The sequence below is a fragment of the Penicillium samsonianum genome, assembly GCF_028829775.1.
Source record: "Penicillium samsonianum strain IBT 33392 chromosome Unknown utg000006l_segment0_segment0, whole genome shotgun sequence".
Lineage (NCBI taxonomy): Eukaryota > Fungi > Ascomycota > Eurotiomycetes > Eurotiales > Aspergillaceae > Penicillium > Penicillium samsonianum.
In genome coordinates, this window is record NW_026643264.1 from 87,650 (window position 1) to 104,031 (window position 16,382).

At 47.3% G+C, this 16,382-nt stretch overlaps 6 protein-coding genes across 6 annotated transcripts; 2 read left to right on the top strand and 4 right to left on the bottom strand.

The window, feature by feature from the left end:
- Window positions 1-779: 779 nt before the first annotated feature.
- Window positions 780-1,730, top strand: N7471_010288 (uncharacterized protein; the record flags this gene model as incomplete). The annotated part of the gene is made up of 1 exon (XM_057283007.1): window positions 780-1,730. The coding sequence occupies one exon, from the start codon at window positions 780-782 to the stop codon at window positions 1,728-1,730; it is 951 nt and encodes a 316-aa protein (XP_057131986.1).
- A 1,525-nt stretch (window positions 1,731-3,255) lies between these two features.
- N7471_010289 (DNA-binding domain-containing protein) lies at window positions 3,256-3,774 on the bottom strand (the record flags this gene model as incomplete). The annotated part of the gene is made up of 1 exon (XM_057283008.1): window positions 3,256-3,774. The coding sequence occupies one exon, from the start codon at window positions 3,772-3,774 to the stop codon at window positions 3,256-3,258; it is 519 nt and encodes a 172-aa protein (XP_057131987.1).
- A 2,866-nt stretch (window positions 3,775-6,640) lies between these two features.
- Window positions 6,641-8,215, bottom strand: N7471_010290 (nucleic acid/nucleotide deaminase domain-containing protein; the record flags this gene model as incomplete). The annotated part of the gene is made up of 1 exon (XM_057283009.1): window positions 6,641-8,215. The coding sequence occupies one exon, from the start codon at window positions 8,213-8,215 to the stop codon at window positions 6,641-6,643; it is 1,575 nt and encodes a 524-aa protein (XP_057131988.1).
- A 799-nt stretch (window positions 8,216-9,014) lies between these two features.
- Window positions 9,015-9,384, top strand: N7471_010291 (uncharacterized protein; the record flags this gene model as incomplete). Its single annotated transcript, XM_057283010.1, has 3 exons — window positions 9,015-9,057; window positions 9,118-9,200; window positions 9,280-9,384. The coding sequence occupies 3 exons, from the start codon at window positions 9,015-9,017 to the stop codon at window positions 9,382-9,384; spliced, it is 231 nt and encodes a 76-aa protein (XP_057131989.1).
- A 2,323-nt stretch (window positions 9,385-11,707) lies between these two features.
- On the bottom strand, window positions 11,708-13,786 carry N7471_010292 (uncharacterized protein; the record flags this gene model as incomplete). Its single annotated transcript, XM_057283011.1, has 1 exon — window positions 11,708-13,786. The coding sequence occupies one exon, from the start codon at window positions 13,784-13,786 to the stop codon at window positions 11,708-11,710; it is 2,079 nt and encodes a 692-aa protein (XP_057131990.1).
- Window positions 13,787-14,767: 981 nt separating this feature from the next.
- N7471_010293 (uncharacterized protein) lies at window positions 14,768-15,082 on the bottom strand (the record flags this gene model as incomplete). Its single annotated transcript, XM_057283012.1, has 1 exon — window positions 14,768-15,082. One exon carries the CDS (start codon window positions 15,080-15,082, stop codon window positions 14,768-14,770), a length of 315 nt encoding a protein of 104 aa, XP_057131991.1.
- Window positions 15,083-16,382: the final 1,300 nt, after the last annotated feature.

Sequence of the window (16,382 nt, forward strand, 5' to 3'; positions counted from 1 at the left end):
TTTGAACAATTTACTGCCGACACGTATAATTGTGAGGGCACTTACAATAAGAGAATGGTCACTCTCAAACAAACTTTGACGCATGTTAACAAGCTCTTACGAGTTTCTAAGTGGGAACTTTCACCTCTCCTTCTCAATCACATAATCTCTTATGTTATCTAAGCTACCGTGTTCTAAATTCTGAGACACTTCTTCAAGTACAAGTTTGAGAGAATATGTTATACCAGGCCCGCTCGAAATTAGTTTCACCATTTTATTCTCTTTGGTTCTTTCTTAAGTCTTGGCTAGACCCACCTCGACCTACATATGGCATAGCCTATTTATGGCTGTCAAATAGGAAGACGGTAACGAATATATACTAGCTAGATCAGGCTTAGCGTCGATAAAAATAGTGGCTGGAAAGCAATCAACGAGAACAAAATAGTGAAACTGATTTCGAGCGCGTCTATATCATACTGTTCTATATTTCTGTATTTTTTTCTTTTTTTTTTCTTTCATTTTTCAGTTTTCATTTTGCTATCTTCCCATTTGTGAGGTTTGAGATTGATGCAGATAAGCAAGAGATGTGTCTGTTTTTTCACTAATCAAAACAAGACACATCACAGTGCGAAGGTGTCCGTACCGCTCGTGGTTTGGTATAAAGCTAAATAAAAACTACCTTGCAAAGTTCTATTATATCGCTAGCACGTCCATCGGCCTCTTTCGATCTGCTACTCTGACAATTCCCAATCCAGATGGAGGGCTCTTTTGGAAGGTGGGTGGTCTAGGGCAACCTTGAAATGCCGAGTTCTAATACTTTCAGATGTCTTTCTTCTCCCTTGTTCACATTTACTGTTGGCGACAATAAGAAGGAGGTTACCGTGCATTCTTCCGCTTTGGCAGGACTCTCACAGCCCCTGAATGCTCTAATCAACGGCAAAATGATCGAGGCAAAAACAAGACACGTTGACTGGTCAGATATCGATGAAGACACGTTTGCTCGGTTATGTGAATTTGCATACTTTCGAAATTACACACCCCCGACGTTTCGCATGGTCAATGGAAAATCCCCTTCCACCAAGGTCACAGAGACGGCAAAGGAGAAGCGGAAACGCAAAAAGAACCGCGCAAGTTTCAACTGGAACGATGCGTCGATGGAGGAGCCTATACCTGAACCTGAGCCGGAACCCGAACCAGAACCCGAGGAGGCTGAGCCGGAGGCACCTCCTTTCGAAGACGCTTGCGACGATCAGGAAATTCCATATAAAGAGAGAAGCGTGTGGACGGGTCAACTACGCGATGCATTTGAGCGGAATCTAGTCATTCCCAAATACCAAACTACCGACCTAAGCCATACCTTTGCGGCACCCGAAAATACCGGGTCCTGGGAAGACTTCACCCCGGTGTTTCTCGAACAAGCTCGACTATACGTGCTGGCCGAAAAATATTGCATAGACTCATTGTGCCAGCTTGTACTCTCCAAGTTGCATCAAACGTTGAAAAGCTTCAAACTCTATGATACGGGTTTGAATGGTATCATTGAACTTGTTCGATTTGTCTATATGGACACACCACCGAATTACGGTGGAAAAATTGATGGCATGAGGAATCTTGTAACGCGTTACGTTGTTTCTGTTCTTGGTCAAATTGGCGAGAATGAATGTTTCCGAGAAATTTTAGCCGAAGGCGGCCCTTTCGTGAGTGATTTTTGGCACATCATTTGGGGTATCGAGGAAAAGTCAAGCGCATGAAATGGATGGATGTTCTGAGGTCTTGCTTGTCTGCCACGGCGATTTCATCATCTATTCAAGCCCTGAAATACATGTAGCATGTTACCCTTAATTAGGCCAAGGCATGACGCCCACTGGATGTGGCTGGATTCGAGTCGGCTAATGTCCCTAGGTCGTGATGACAATTGGTGGAGGAGTTCTCTCATATGAATGTAATCTCTGCTGTCAGGCCTTCAACGCATTCAAAATGAGCAGCTTTTTGCTCTATGAAAGGCCAGCCTGTATCGATGGTTGCCGGCCTATAAACAGTCTCAAGGTCTTTGGGGTAGAAAGGTAGACGATAAACGCCATACGAGGCTGAACATCTGTCAACATTAAGGACGGCGAGAAAGCATGGATTGAGGGGCACACCAGGTAACTAGCAAGCTTATAGCCGTGCCTTCCAGTGCCCCCCCACCGCCTTCGGGATGGGGGTGCACCACACCGGAAAACCAATTCACACCGGAAAACCAATTTTGAAGCTATTCACATTAATTACTGCTTTTCACCCTGAGTATCTATCCAAAGAGTCTCCCCTCCCTGCCGCGCTACCACCACTGTATCTGACAATATAAAACTCTCCCCGGTAGGCGACTTGGGTGGCGGTTGGCCGTACAATTTTGTCCATTGTTTATCCAACCTCTTCTTCTCTTGTATAGCTTCTTTCTCTCTCCTGGTCTTCATTGATCGATTGGCATCTTTTTTACTGAGTATACCAGAGTCTCCGATCTTAGGAATCTCTCTTTTGGTGATTTGTCGCTTCCGAGTGGCCTGTATCTCCCTTATTCGACTAACTGTATCGCTCATCATCGCAAGCTCTTCCGCCGTACGTTTATGATGGTAGAACGCACGTTGTAGGCCTCGTTGGAGCTTTGGTGTGAGGGCCTCTGTAGTGAATATCTTCGAAAGCTTTTTTTGATTCTTCTCGAGGTCTTGGGCACTCTTTGGAGGGGTGTTTTCCACGCTAGAAGAAGAGATATTCGGAGGAGGTGTTGATTCACCGTATACATAAAGATCGGGCGCGAAGAGGTCTGGTATCGGCGGAAGTGTATCTTGAAGTTTTTGAATAATAATATCGCCATTCGGAGGGTATATACCACGTTATTTAAAAGAATTTCGAATGATTCGCTGGTTGAAGGTCTTGTTGCGTACGCTCACGATGTCCTTAAGAAAATCCGCCTTCCGCGCGGGGATCCCACCCCACTGAGAAATGAGGTTATTTTGCTTGCGAAAATGTTGTTTATAAGCAAGAAAAGGCTTGCCATCAAGAGGCTGGCAAATATGAGTCGTATGAGGCCGAAAACAAAAAGGGATAATGTCGTAAACCTCGCAGAGTTGAAGAAATTCGACGGTCTTATGGGACTCATGACCATCGAATATCAATACACGTTTTTCACCCCTCTTTACTCGATCTTTTGTAGCTTCATGAAATTTTTGAAGCCATCCAATAGCAAGGAAGTCATTGATATATCCTTTAGGCGAAACAGCCGTCCAAAAGTGTGGTAGATCAGCAGCCGCATTCATCGAAGTTATAGATTAAGTGTGATGGGAGACCTTTGAGTACGTTCGCAAGCTGATTATACCAGTGCTGTAGGTATCCTACATCTTCTGCTTCAAGACGTTTCTTATCCTTCATTTTCTGTGTCACAGGGCCTAACATAAGATGTGGTGGAAGTCTTTTCTCGAAACGATACGCCCACATCTTACTGACTTCATGATTTGAACCAGCACGTACGAGAGCCCGATTCGCCCACTCTGTGAGCATCTCAGGGGTAACGGGGAGGTATAAATCACGCATACGAATGATCCACTGGACTAGAGCTTTCTCCTGATACTCATCAAGAGCTTTATTCTTAGGTGTATAGGCGTTACGAGCCTGTCGTCCCCGGCGAACGCGACCGCGCAGTATCTCATACGGAATGTCATATTCCCGCGCGATCTTCGCAAGATTCGGTTTCTTTTCGCACTGGGCGGCTTGGCAGGCCTCGAGTACATGGGATTCGTCTATTTTGGGTGCCTTTGGCATGGTGGGTAGGTGGGAATAAAGTCAAGAAGATGAATGGCTTCAAAATTGGTTTTCCGGTGTGAATTGGTTTTCCGGTGTGGTGCACCCCCATCCCGAAGGCGGTGGGGGGGGCACTGGAAGGCACGGCTAAACCTTTTTTGTGCACGGGCCTAGGTTTCCCGAGTGATTTGACTATGTCAACAAAAGAGGGTCGCAATTTTACTAGTGCGCCCGGAATATTCAGCACCCCCATCTGCCTGATGATCCTCAGGCTCTCAACGACCTTACTAAGCTCATCCCCTATTTATTCTGCACTTTCTATAGTATATAAAAAACACACTCTCAAGTACTCAATTGGCTATGCCCGTACTAGTCCGTACTGTAACGACCACTTTCCGTCAATCGTTTTGATCGGAAACAACCTGTCTATTTCTACAAATACCGCGGGGATTATTCTCGGTGGTGCAGCTGTGTCCCTGAACTACCCCGCCCTCATCACAACAGGCCCTAAAGAATTGGATCGCAGTTTATTTCTTCGTTCCAGTACACTGGCATCGTTAATCTATATCGAGAACTGTGCTCTCTATGAACTTAAAGCTTATACTAGCAAACCGAACGTTTAAGATATCAAGACCCCTTAGGTGACAGGTAAAGTTGTCTCTCATTGTACTGAAAATAAGCGTGTAGTTTCACGTAACAGGCTCTTGGGCAATGAGCACGCAGGAATAGCAAATCGGGCTCAGGCGCTCATCTCAATAAACAAGAACGTATAGACATGCCTCGCATCAGCTTGTATCAATAAATTTGGCGTAGTTGTCGTAACGCTAGGGTCACCTCAAGATCGGCAGCATCTTTTCGCCCAAACAGCTGGAATCCCACAAGCAATCTTTTCAGCCAGCTTTCCTGGCTCATAGCGAGCCTAGCAATACTATAATTGCTATTTGACTTGAACAAGCTGACCGATCTGATTAAGCTCGGTTTTAGCCTTTCGATCATAAAATCATCCAACAAGCCCTCTTCTTCGATCAAAAAGATTGTTAGGAGAATGTAGATCATCCTAGAGGAAATGGGTATATTAAAAGTTTCCGCTGCAATCCTCAGTCTGGAGTCGACTATCATCGAAGAACGCGGACTCTGTCTTTGCCCATCCATGTCGACGCCAAGAGTAAGATATTGTAACCCTCGAATTAGTTGCCGTCGCATGTCGCTGAGTCGTTGGAAAGGAGTGCCGGCGAGACAGGCCATGCAATTGCACGCAAAGCCCAAGGCTTCGTGACGTTCATATCTGGTTCTGCATTCGAAATCTGTGTTATAACAAAAGGTGACCTCTTCACCGACGTCTATGTCTTGAGTCGCAAAAGCTGAAATAATCTCCCCGCTAGTAGTGGGGATTTTTGAATTTGGTGTACAAGAATGGTTGAGGCGGGAGTGAAGAGGAAATAAGCCATGAGCTGGAAGCTTGTTGGGGTCTGACGTTACGATGCCAAAAGAGTTCTCGGCGAAGGCTGCATTCAAGCTTCTAAAAAGCCTCGACCCATTGTCCCGAAGGAGTAGGAATTCTGCTTTCTGACTGGGTAGCAATCTCTGAAAGGACATTGCGACGTGCTCTTCCGTGATGTCGGTATGCGGCCTTGGGATAATGAAGAGTGGCTTTTCGCTCAAAATTCGAGATCCTCGCTCAATGTGTCTTGTGGCGAAAGCACCCCATCCTTTGCCGGGCGAGGGTCGTAGCTCTAATGGTGAATTACTGGGTATTTGAAGCTGGTGGTATGCTTGCACAGAGGGTTTATTAGCCTCACTATCAGGCTACGGAAAGGGTGACCAACGGTGACTGGAAGAACCTGCGCCAGGTGTTGACATTTCGAGGATGAGACTGGACTGGAGTGGGTTTTTGGTAGCTTGGGTACAATAAATACCAGGAGTGGCGTCGTGAGTCACGGTGCACTATGAACTTCTCTAGCCCATAGCTTAGTGTGACAGGTCACCTTTAGAAAGCCCTTTGTGGAAGTCAAGACGCCGATGCATTATTTCTGACACGTCGTGCAGCGGAGAAGCTGTGCCCGCCACCTCCTTTTTCTCTATCCACAATCTCTCCACGTCAAAGCTCTCACACTGCGATGGAAAACCCCGCGACAGACTCGGTGAATAAGTTCTTGGAGACGTCTAATAAATATGCTATGTCTTCAAGCCACGGAACCTGGCTTGCTTCGACGACTTCATCGGTGGTCATGCATGCATTCTAGGGAAAGTCTCTAGCACGGCACCTGCAGAAACCCTATTTGTAAATTGTGATACGTCGTGCCTCGGAGAACGCGACCTAGCAAATAAAATTAACATTGATCAATTACAGTTTGACAGAAGCGGGGGTGGGCAGGCATGCATTTAGGCCGCAAGTTTTGGTCTGATACACGTAATAAACCAAATCCTCAAACCCAGCAAGCTTCGAAGAGACGTGAGCTCACGTCAACTTCCTTATTCCCTATGAGAGACAAACGAGTCTCACTACTCAAATATCGTACCCCTCACGGTTCCAGCATGGCTCAGTCAGACAAGTGTCTTCCATGGCCGCCTAAGCCACTACTCTAATCGAACTCTCTCTCAGTATAGAATGTAAAGTTCGGTCAACTGCACAGCATAGCTAGCTTTAGGTTCTATTTTGATCTATTACTAGATTGTTTTTATATAATTGTTCATTTCAAAAATGGCATGCCTCAAAATCCAAAGTAGAGATTGGAAGAATGGGCATGTTGAATTTTCTACGGTATATTAAGCTTTCTTGAACAATTCGACTCAACCTTAATTTATCTTGATCAATAGAGAGCTGGGCCTAATAATTCGCAAGATTGAAAAGTCGAAAAGGTTAAATCACAAATAATGGTTTCAGCATTCAAATCTCCACCCCACCAGTGTCGGAATCATCACTCTCAGCCTCTGCGCTGATCTCACTGGGAAAATAGGGAACGCCCCGAGGATTAAAACTTGGGTCGATGTGAGGTTTCCGAGAACCCTGCCCAGCCCCATATTGAAGGTCAAGCGTCTTTCGTAGTTCGTCAAGGGAGAGGGTAGCCACGGATGGGCCGAGGTTTGTTTCGATGTCAATAATGGTTGAGGTGCCTCCCGCTGTGGAGTCCGCGAAGCCCATCCGCTTACCAACATTGGTAACGATATCGTTTGTTAAAGCCCCCCTGACAGTGTCGATCATGCGAAACAGAACATCCTCTTGATGCTGAAAGCGCGTCGCGGCATTCTGTTCATCCGTGCGGACATCAGGAAGCCGCCACTTCAGATAGAGTTTCTGGTGGGAAGGAGGGCTCGCATAGCCTCCCGGGTGGCAAGACATGAACAGATGGCAGAGATAGCATGCCGGCTTGCTGCATCCAATGTACTTGTCCCTCTCGTTTAGGAACCTGCCGCCCGTCTGCTCAAAGTGATCGAGGACTAAAAGTTCCGCGTGCACGCGCGTTTTGCCTTTACAGATATCCTTGGACAGCACCCGGTCCAGTTCTTTCTCTGAGTAAATTTGCTGCAAATGCTGCAGGAAAATATCTCGCTTTGCCGCGTCAGAGAACATACGGTGACTAATGTCCTGAATGTTGCAAGTACGGGCCAAAAGAGCGATTCGGTCCTCCCGCGACCCGCCAATCGTCTCGATGCGCAAGCCTCGCGATAACTCTGAGCGAAGCCTAATGGTGGCCTGGATCAGTCGCTTACACTGAGCCACGTGCTTCCCCAGTTTGTAGAGCAGCTTATGGAGTCTCTCGAAATTACGGGATTGTTCAAGGCTCCCGGTGGTGTGATGTAAGGCCTTGAACACCTCCCGGTCCCTATAGCTGGAGAGGGCTAGGCTTGGCATATCGTTTTCCTGAAGCTGCGTACTGCCCTTCGAAAAGTACGTTGCAAACCAGTCGCGGATGTTGAGGATGCTGTCGTGATCTGCTCGTGGTGGTCCAGGCTCGGTATCCAATTTTCCCATCACCCACGGGACAAACTTTTTCACCTGCTGGTAGTATTCGAAAATTTTGGGGGTGTTGAGGTCCAGTACATGGGTAGTCAATATTTTCATTACCCCTCGGCCCTCATTCGTGTCTAGTCGAACCGTAGGCTTATCAATAATCCATGAAAGTATCATGAGCACCTTCTCCAGAAGAGTGACGACTGCCGGATCAATACCATCGTTGGCAGCCAGCAGAACCACTATCGCATCGGGGGCCTCTTCGAGGGCTGCGGCGGTGACGTAGCCAGGTTTCTTCTGGTATGCACATATATAGGCAATGGCGTCAACAAAGGATCGATAACATCTGGGGGCAGTCAACCCCGGGCCTTCAAGGGATATATCGCCGGGCTTGATTCGATCCCCTCGGACTTCACTCAGAGTGTGGAGCAAGCAGAGAGGCTCGTAAAGCAACCGCAGTCTTTTAGGCTGGTGGGAGATCAGCGGAGACCTTGAATGTCCTCCGCTCATTATGTCCTACTCGAGAAAGTTTGCCAAATGAAGATCACAGACACCAGTTTTCTTGACCTGTGAATATGCCCGCTGCAAGCTTGATGTATATACTCTAGAATCCATCTTCTCTTCCTCGCTACACTTCTTCTGACTCATTGCGCCTAGATAATTTGTGGGCAATCTCGTCATCCAGCTTTGCTGCCCAACGCTAGCCATTATCTTGTTTGTCTTTCGCTCCCTTTCTATTGCTTTCCAACGGTTTCCGCCCTGTCATTATCCTTTGCCTTTCAATCTGCATCCCTGTCTTTTGCTTACTGTATCCTAACTCGCTACTCGACGCAAGCTAGATTGAAGCCATGTCATACTGCCTCGATACTCATGCAGGTCTCAAGGTAATTCTGCTGTGCACAGACATACTCATTGTTGCGGTCTCCCGGGTCGGGGGCTCATGTTGCCATGCATTGCGTCTCTTTCTACTGTTGCGGGGTCGGTTAGTCTTGTGTTTGCCATGAAAGACAGTTAACAGTACGACCCACTCCGCCTGGCCAACACATCTGCGAAAGGATGGCACGTCACGCTCTAAATCACTTCCTTGTGTACTTCCTTTGAGGGCCTGTAAATAAATTAATAAGACGTAATGTCTCTAGGCTAGAGCCTCACGGTGGATCACAGCTGAAGAATTTCCCATCCTGTGGTGGTTGCATCTCTGATAACAACCGTTTCTATAAGGTGAGCGGGGAGACCATGCACGGATTTCAATAATTCTCTAACCTGGAAAATCTAGATTATAGCTTTTCTATCAGCCCGAAGTATGAGCATGGCCAGTCTACAAAGTCGCAGTGAAGACACCGGCTTTGACAGTGAGTCTAATGGCCATCTGTCTCCCACCTGCATCTAAAATGACGCCAGGCCGTTTATAGATCTTCTCATCGGCACCCTTCTCTTTCGGATATCCATTATCTCGCTGCTTGCCAGCTCTGAACTGTCGCACAAGGAGACTGAGGTTAGCCCACTTTTTCGGTCATTTCTCGCCGGCTGTCGGACTCACGCAGACACAGAATTATTGCAACCAATCTTTCCAGACGTTTCACTGGGTGCAAATAAAGGGTGCCTCAAAATTGTTGACGATCCTCGAAAAGCTATCGAAGAAGAGAGCAGTGCCGGAGATCTTGTGGTCGCCCGCGTAGGGCAGTCCTACAGATGCTGCCCTGAGTCGCAAAGATTTCCGCTCTTATGGAACCTGGCCGATATCTTCTCTCTTCTTGCTCCAGGGAAAGCCCACCGTGGCAGCCATCTAACGACGAGTATTGAAACGTCTTGCTGCATACCAGACGTTCTCTCTAGCGCATATCCGAACTTCGCATTCCCATAATATTGGCGTCTGCGGCTTCTATTTCTTTGCCTTTAATGTAGAATTATTTGAATAAGTATGGAAATTTTTTGCATTTAAATCCGTGTAAGCATCAAGTGTTGAGACTCAGGAGACTAAAAGACTGAGGGCATGCAAGTGAGGCACTCTCAACAACCGTGAAGGAGCCGAGAACGTACAGCCATATAAAATACCTGCTCAAGGGAGCGGGAAACATGTCTTTTCCATTTTCAGGCACATTCGGGCCAACTTTGCACTCTTTCTTTCCGATCGACAGAAGCGGCGCTGCAAGTCTGTATCCTTATGGGCGCCTTGGCCAGTACTGTAAAAGGTTTCTGTTAATCGGCCAAGCTCATAGGCCTCTAGGAGCATAATTTAGAACCTGTTGGCGAACCAAAATTGTAGGATGGGTCATTGTTGGTATGTCTCATTCTACGGGATTGGAAGGTGCCGTGCGTCTGAGAAGAAGAGATAGACCTTATGCAAGTATGAGTGGGCTTTATTTCGTGGAATAGAAGCGGGGTTTTCAAGCACGGATCTGTTCTCTCTCAGATCTCAAGGAAGGCCATGTTACTAAACCCATTCGGCGAAAGGACCCCTGCGTAGGCACTCGGGGAACACACCTTAAACACCCCTCATGCAACAATGTTCTCACATTTATCTTTCATTTGAGCATTTGGAACTTGTCGTGAACTCAAAGTTCAAACATCATATGTAAGACGCGTCCTAACAGCCGGTGGCTCCAAATTTCCCCGCGGTATTGCCAACAGTGCTTCTTTTATGGGCATTGTGGTCAAGGTGATATTTAGAGCGTTCCGAGTAATCAAAGTGGTTGCAGGGTCCAAAAACAGGGACTTTTGTGACAGGGTGTCGACCCTAGGCGACTGCGATATATCATTATACAAACCCTCAACATGGTATGGGTTATCACATGTATATTTTCAGTCGAAGTGTCCAGGGTTGATTCATGTCAGCATATTCAGTTTTCTATATCAGTTTCGAAGTAACCGACCACATTTCAATCATCAGGTGTTCAGGTCATCTCGAAGTTGGAGAGCTGTAAAGCGGTATATCTCTCCAGCGCCACTATTTTCGTTGATGTCATCTTGTCTGGTATTAGATGTCCTACTCCCTTTCATTACGTAGCCCATTACCTCAGGTCAGAACAATAGAGCACTCGCAGGCACCCGTTTGGTGCTGATGTGTGAAGCCAAAGTTGGTATCATCCTGGATACGGTCGATTTGGCGAAGCTAAAAGAGAAGCTGGCTGCCTGTTTGGCCGCGTGCCATCGTTGGAGGAGTGCCGCGAAACATGCAAGTGGTTTTGTAAACTGGCTGACCAGACCAATGCTATTGATAGATGTGAAAAATGCGTGAACGGCGCGCTTTCACACACGAACAGGCTCGCAAATACCCATGAGCTGACTCGATAAATGAGGGTGGTGTAGCTTTGCGCCCACGGATGGTGCGTGTCATGGGGGATATGTTACTTGCAGTCACCACCACCGACATGGTGAGTATGATCTATAAGGCCAACCCGAGCCCAATCCAACAAGTACACCTAGGAACCCTAGGATATTAAGCATTCAATAGAAAAGCTCGTCAAAATTAATACCTATATTTAAGAAAAAATTAAAATTAAAACTAGAACAACTTTGGTTTCTATTAAAATGGTCCCCGTGAGGCCGGCACTTGTTGGCCGAATGCATGAAGCATCGGGAAAGATTCTCAACGAGCACAGCGTTAAGTCTCACGTAGAGACTTCTATGGAATTGCAGCATTAGGTTTCTTATTGCGACCCACTTCTAGTAAAAGACTTAAACCACCTACCAGAGCCGTGAGACGTATTAGATGCTCGATCGGTGATCTGCGTTACAAATTCCAGTACCTATATCTTGTTGTTCAAGCCAGGGCTAACTCTCATCGATACTCAAAACTAGTCTAGGATAAGGTAAGACTTGAAGTACTCAAGCCTAGTTCTTGTGATTTCACAGCAAAGAGGAAACCATGGCGAGAAAATGCGAACTGTATCTTTTCCTACTATGCAGCACGAAGGAAAGACAGAAATATTTCCAAGTTTACCACGACATAATTGAGCCAACGAAGAAAATGTTCACATGGTACCACACTCCCGCATACAACTAATCAAGGAGCACGGAGTTGAACAGTCTGTGCCCCGTATCGGTGGGCCCTTTGCCGGTGAATTGATTATTCGACAGGCGAAGAGCAACGAAGGACAGACGCCGGAATCGCGAGAGCTCTTGCGCAATCATACTGGTGGAAACCGATTTTGCCTGGATGACACCAGCAACGACGATAATGCGGATAGAGGCATGAAGGTTTCGAATGTGCTGCACGAATTCCAAGATTGACTGGCCGGTGTTGACTACCGAGTCAACGAGAAAGATTGTCTCGCGACCTTGAAGATGCTTATGCTGAATATCGCCTGGGTTTTTTGCATGAAGAAACATGGCAAGTGGCAAAACCCTGTTCACGCCCAATGCCATTGGTTCACCACCTCGCATCAAAGGCACAATCAAGGTCTCTTCCTCATGAAGAATTCGATAACCATCTGTTTTATGACCTTGAACATGGGTAATATGGCACGTCTCAACGCCAAGAATTTGGGTACAGAACTCAGTGGCAAGATACCATCCAACTTGGGAATGTGCATCCCGCAGTGCTGGCCCCGAGATCGCTGCATCGCGCATTGGTGTCATGAGCAATTTGGCCGCAAAACGATCAGTAGCATGAAGAAGATGAAGGCTTTGGCGCCGGACAAATAAAGAGTCAACAAAAAATTGATCCGTCAGTTGTACTAAAGGTAGCCGGGACGTATCAAGGCGAGCAGTTGCATTTGACGGGAGCACAGCCTGGCGCGGCCGAAATCCGGCCTTTCCGATAGATCTTGTCAAAGCCTCGTCCATGCTAGTACTTCTCAATGCTTTGTCGCCCGTCACAACAATAGCTTGGTTGGCCGCTTGGAGCATTTCCACATCCAGTGGACTGTCGCCAAAGGCCCAAACATAAGAGTCGTGCACATCACGCAAACGCGTCACGAGTGCCGCTTTCAGTGCGGGTGTCATGACAAGAGCGTCGGACAAGCGCCCCCCGCCGATCACTGTAACTGTTTTCGCCAGACCCTCCCTCTTCAGAACCTTCTCCCAGACTCTGCGAAGTCCACAGGTTAACACCAGCGCGCGGACATGAGTCTGACCTGACACTAAGTGCAGAAGATCTAAAATCTCAGAATGGACCTTGATCATGAGGGCCACTTTGTCGCAGCAATCATCATATTCTTTGTTGTCGCCAATGACTTCTTCGCAAAGGAAGGTCGCTTGGCGGAAGGCAGTATATGAGTAGTGCAAAGGGCTGCTAAACAAACTTTTCAAGGGGAATCTCTCGTCCGCCTCAGCCGAAGGTATGGAAGCCAGCTCCCAAAATAGTTCACCGCTGTCCTGTGGTGCGAGTGTCTTGTCGGCGTCAAAGACTAGCACGGTCTCCGGCCGCTCGGATCCGGTCGTTATGAAGTCGTCCATGCGTTGCTGGGCCAGTCTGGAATTCAAATCGTCTGTATGGGTCTTAAGATCCTGAATGAAGGGAACAATTTTCCCCATGGATACCTGGCGTTGGGTAATGGTCGTGAAAATGATGTCGTGGGACCTGCAAAGGTGACGCAGTTGTTTTTTCTCCTCTTGCTGCCATTTGATCAAATGAGTAATTGACACTGCTGGACGACTTCGTTTCTGATCACTCGACCGATACTCCGCAATGTCCTCAGCCGGCACATCAAGATATAAAATGTGAGTGTAGGTGTCTAAATCAGCTGGTGTATACACCAATTGACCAGCAACTTCGTCTTCGGCCCAAAACATGGCATGTCCAGTGACTATGGCACTTCTCCCACTGTCGGAGCTCTCTTGCTTGATCCTTCGAATCGCACGATCACGGACCCCTTCTTTGTCATCTTCCCTCAATTTCTGGAATGCTTCAAGCCCCCCAGGCGTGCCCGCTGCAATCACCTGGCTGCCATCATAAAAGGAGAACTCGGCATGACTCAGGCCACATTTGAGAATATCCAGCAAGAATGATTTGCCAGATCCAGGGAGGCCATAGAGGCCAATGATGACTGGTTTTGGACAGTCGGCTGACGCCGGGTTGGTGGACGTGAGATCGTGGCTGTCACTGCCATTGAGACACGATACAGTGGGAGGCTGCATGACTGAAGCTTTGGTAGAACAGGAGTTGATATCAAGCAAAGTAACTGTGAAAGTTGGTTCTCGATGGAGAAAGACAAGTACACCCTATACTAGCAAGGTTTATATCATGATCTTCTATAGAAAGTAGCGGTCTAAGGGTACACGTGGACCGGTAGGTATAGTAGGCGTTGAAAAAGGAGAGAATATCGAAATCAGACAAAGTGAGCGAAAACAAAGCGAGCGACTCGGCGATCACAAGGTGCCACGTATCACCAGCAGGCCATGCAAGACCATGTATTAAGTCGCGCAATGAATATCCCGAATCCCTGAGCTGCAGCGCGGTGATCAAGGTAGAAGAGGCCAGACACGTCGGAGGCCACGGCTGACTCGCTGGAATATTTCGGGGTCCATTTGATGGCGACAGGCCACAGAAGCGACCTTTTCATCCTTGCTCGGGTTCACCACTTCATGTATCGAGTTCCAGCGTTCTTCCTTGCACATGAGAGCAGCTACTTTGAAAAAGAACCATCGCGAGGTGAACTTGGCCAACATGTAAGCACAGATTGGGACGATTCGGTACCCCGAGAGAGAAGGAATCCGGCGAGATGGAAATCCGTCATATTGAGCGCGTGTAATTGAAAAAATGACGTCTGAAGCTTCACTCAATCTAGAGAAATGTGTTTTTGCAAGTCGGAGCTCCTGAAATTCCTCGCGAAGTCTGTCTCGATGCCAGGACGCTTGGGGCTGCCGAGGAAGATTCAAGCTCTTGAGCCAAAGCCGTAGTGTTGCTTGCCCCAGTTGTATTGGTACTTGTGCCACTGAATGCATATTGAAGTTCAATGGTAAGAAGTTACGGTCATCAAATCGTCAGGTTGTCAACGAGCAAGGTTCGTCAATGGCTAGAAAGGGGCCGCTAAGATCCAAGTCGTCATCGGGGACGGAACATCTCAGGTTCCGATTCTTGTTGCTGCGGCAAAGCGCGCCAGGCCGTCTACTAACTAATCATCTTTCGATGGTGTCCCCAGATCCGGAAATTACGATTCTCCACCTTTCATTGCTTACTGCATGCGTTCCGCATGGTGGGCGTTCCACATTTCGAGCTTCCCGCATCGTAGGCCTCCCGCATCGTAGGCCTCCCGCATCGTAGGCCTCCCGCATCGTAGGCCTCCCGCATCGTAGGCCTCCCGCATCGTAGGCCTCCCGCATCGTAGGCCTCCCGCATCGTAGGCCTCCCGCATCGTAGGCCTCCCGCATCGTAGGCCTCCCGCATCGTAGGCCTCCCGCATCGTATGCCTCCTGCATAGCGACCTCCTGCATGGTGGCATGGTGTACTTGGACCTATTGGGAATATGGCTGGCAGCCAATCATTGACCTGGTATCATCTGTTGGGTCAAAAGTTGGAATATCCGACTATAAATAGACTGCGGCACATCCGCAATTGCGGATCCAACTTTCACATCCGCTCCGCAACTTGCGGATTTGAGGATCCTACTTCAAAATCCGCATCCGCACTAGCATAAAACTCGCTAAATTATCCTATTTTAGTTGGCCACGTGACATTTATGCTGCTGACATACTTTTGTTTTTATCAATAGTATACAAGTGTTCTGGGTATAACAGTACTCACCTTCAGTTCCCCCCCACTTACTATATGAAATATTGAGAAACAATGTTGTATCTGAATCTATATGGTATTCTAATTATCTAATGTTCCTAAATTACTAGTTTAATCAGTGTTGGTAGTTTGTAATTTAAGGATTACCAGTCCATCTCCATTGTTGTCGCGGAAATATATATTTGTTACATGAAGAATGAACTATATTTCTTCACAAAGCCCTGTAGTACTTCCAAACCACACTTAATACCCTCCAATCATTATTGAAAATAGCACTGTTAGATTAAGAAAAGCCTCAAATAGCTATATTTTCCATCAAATTAATGTTTACTAGGAAAGATAGAGAGAAATTAGTTTTTCCTTATGATTTTGCGGACTTGAGATATTTCCCAATATGTATATGTGGATGCTAGCGGATGCCAGCGGATCATCGCGGATCCTCCTTTGACATCCGCATCCGCAAGCTGCGGATTTGCGGATTCTACCTATTTTACTACATCCGCGGATCTTGCGGATGCTGCCGCAGCCTAACTATAAATATACAAAGTCCTCCGTCGGCCCTTACCTATGTTCTCACTTACCCTTTTAACAGGAAGTCAAAATTGGCGCTCAAGCGGGAGAGACCAAATATTAGAAGTATGGGCTCGGCAACTCTAATCAAGATCTAGAGATCGATCCAAAACGTGTCGGTCGCCCCAGGCTTGACCCATACCAGAGGCTTCTCGGTCGATTTTACGAGCAGCTGTTTCTTTTGAATGCACTTGGACAGACACGTGACAACCACACAACTTCATCTTGCGAGCTTGATGTCACCCGGGCGCGACGCCGACGATTTCTGCAAAATCTTTGATACATTTGTGAATTCAAAAAAGGGGGCAGCGCATGCACTGCAATTGGGCTTGAGGAGCTCAATACGTGCTACAACTTCTGTGTGGCTTCGAATAACGAAACCGATAAAATCGCTACGTTTCTCCAAAACGTCCTCAACGTTTTGCGGGCCAT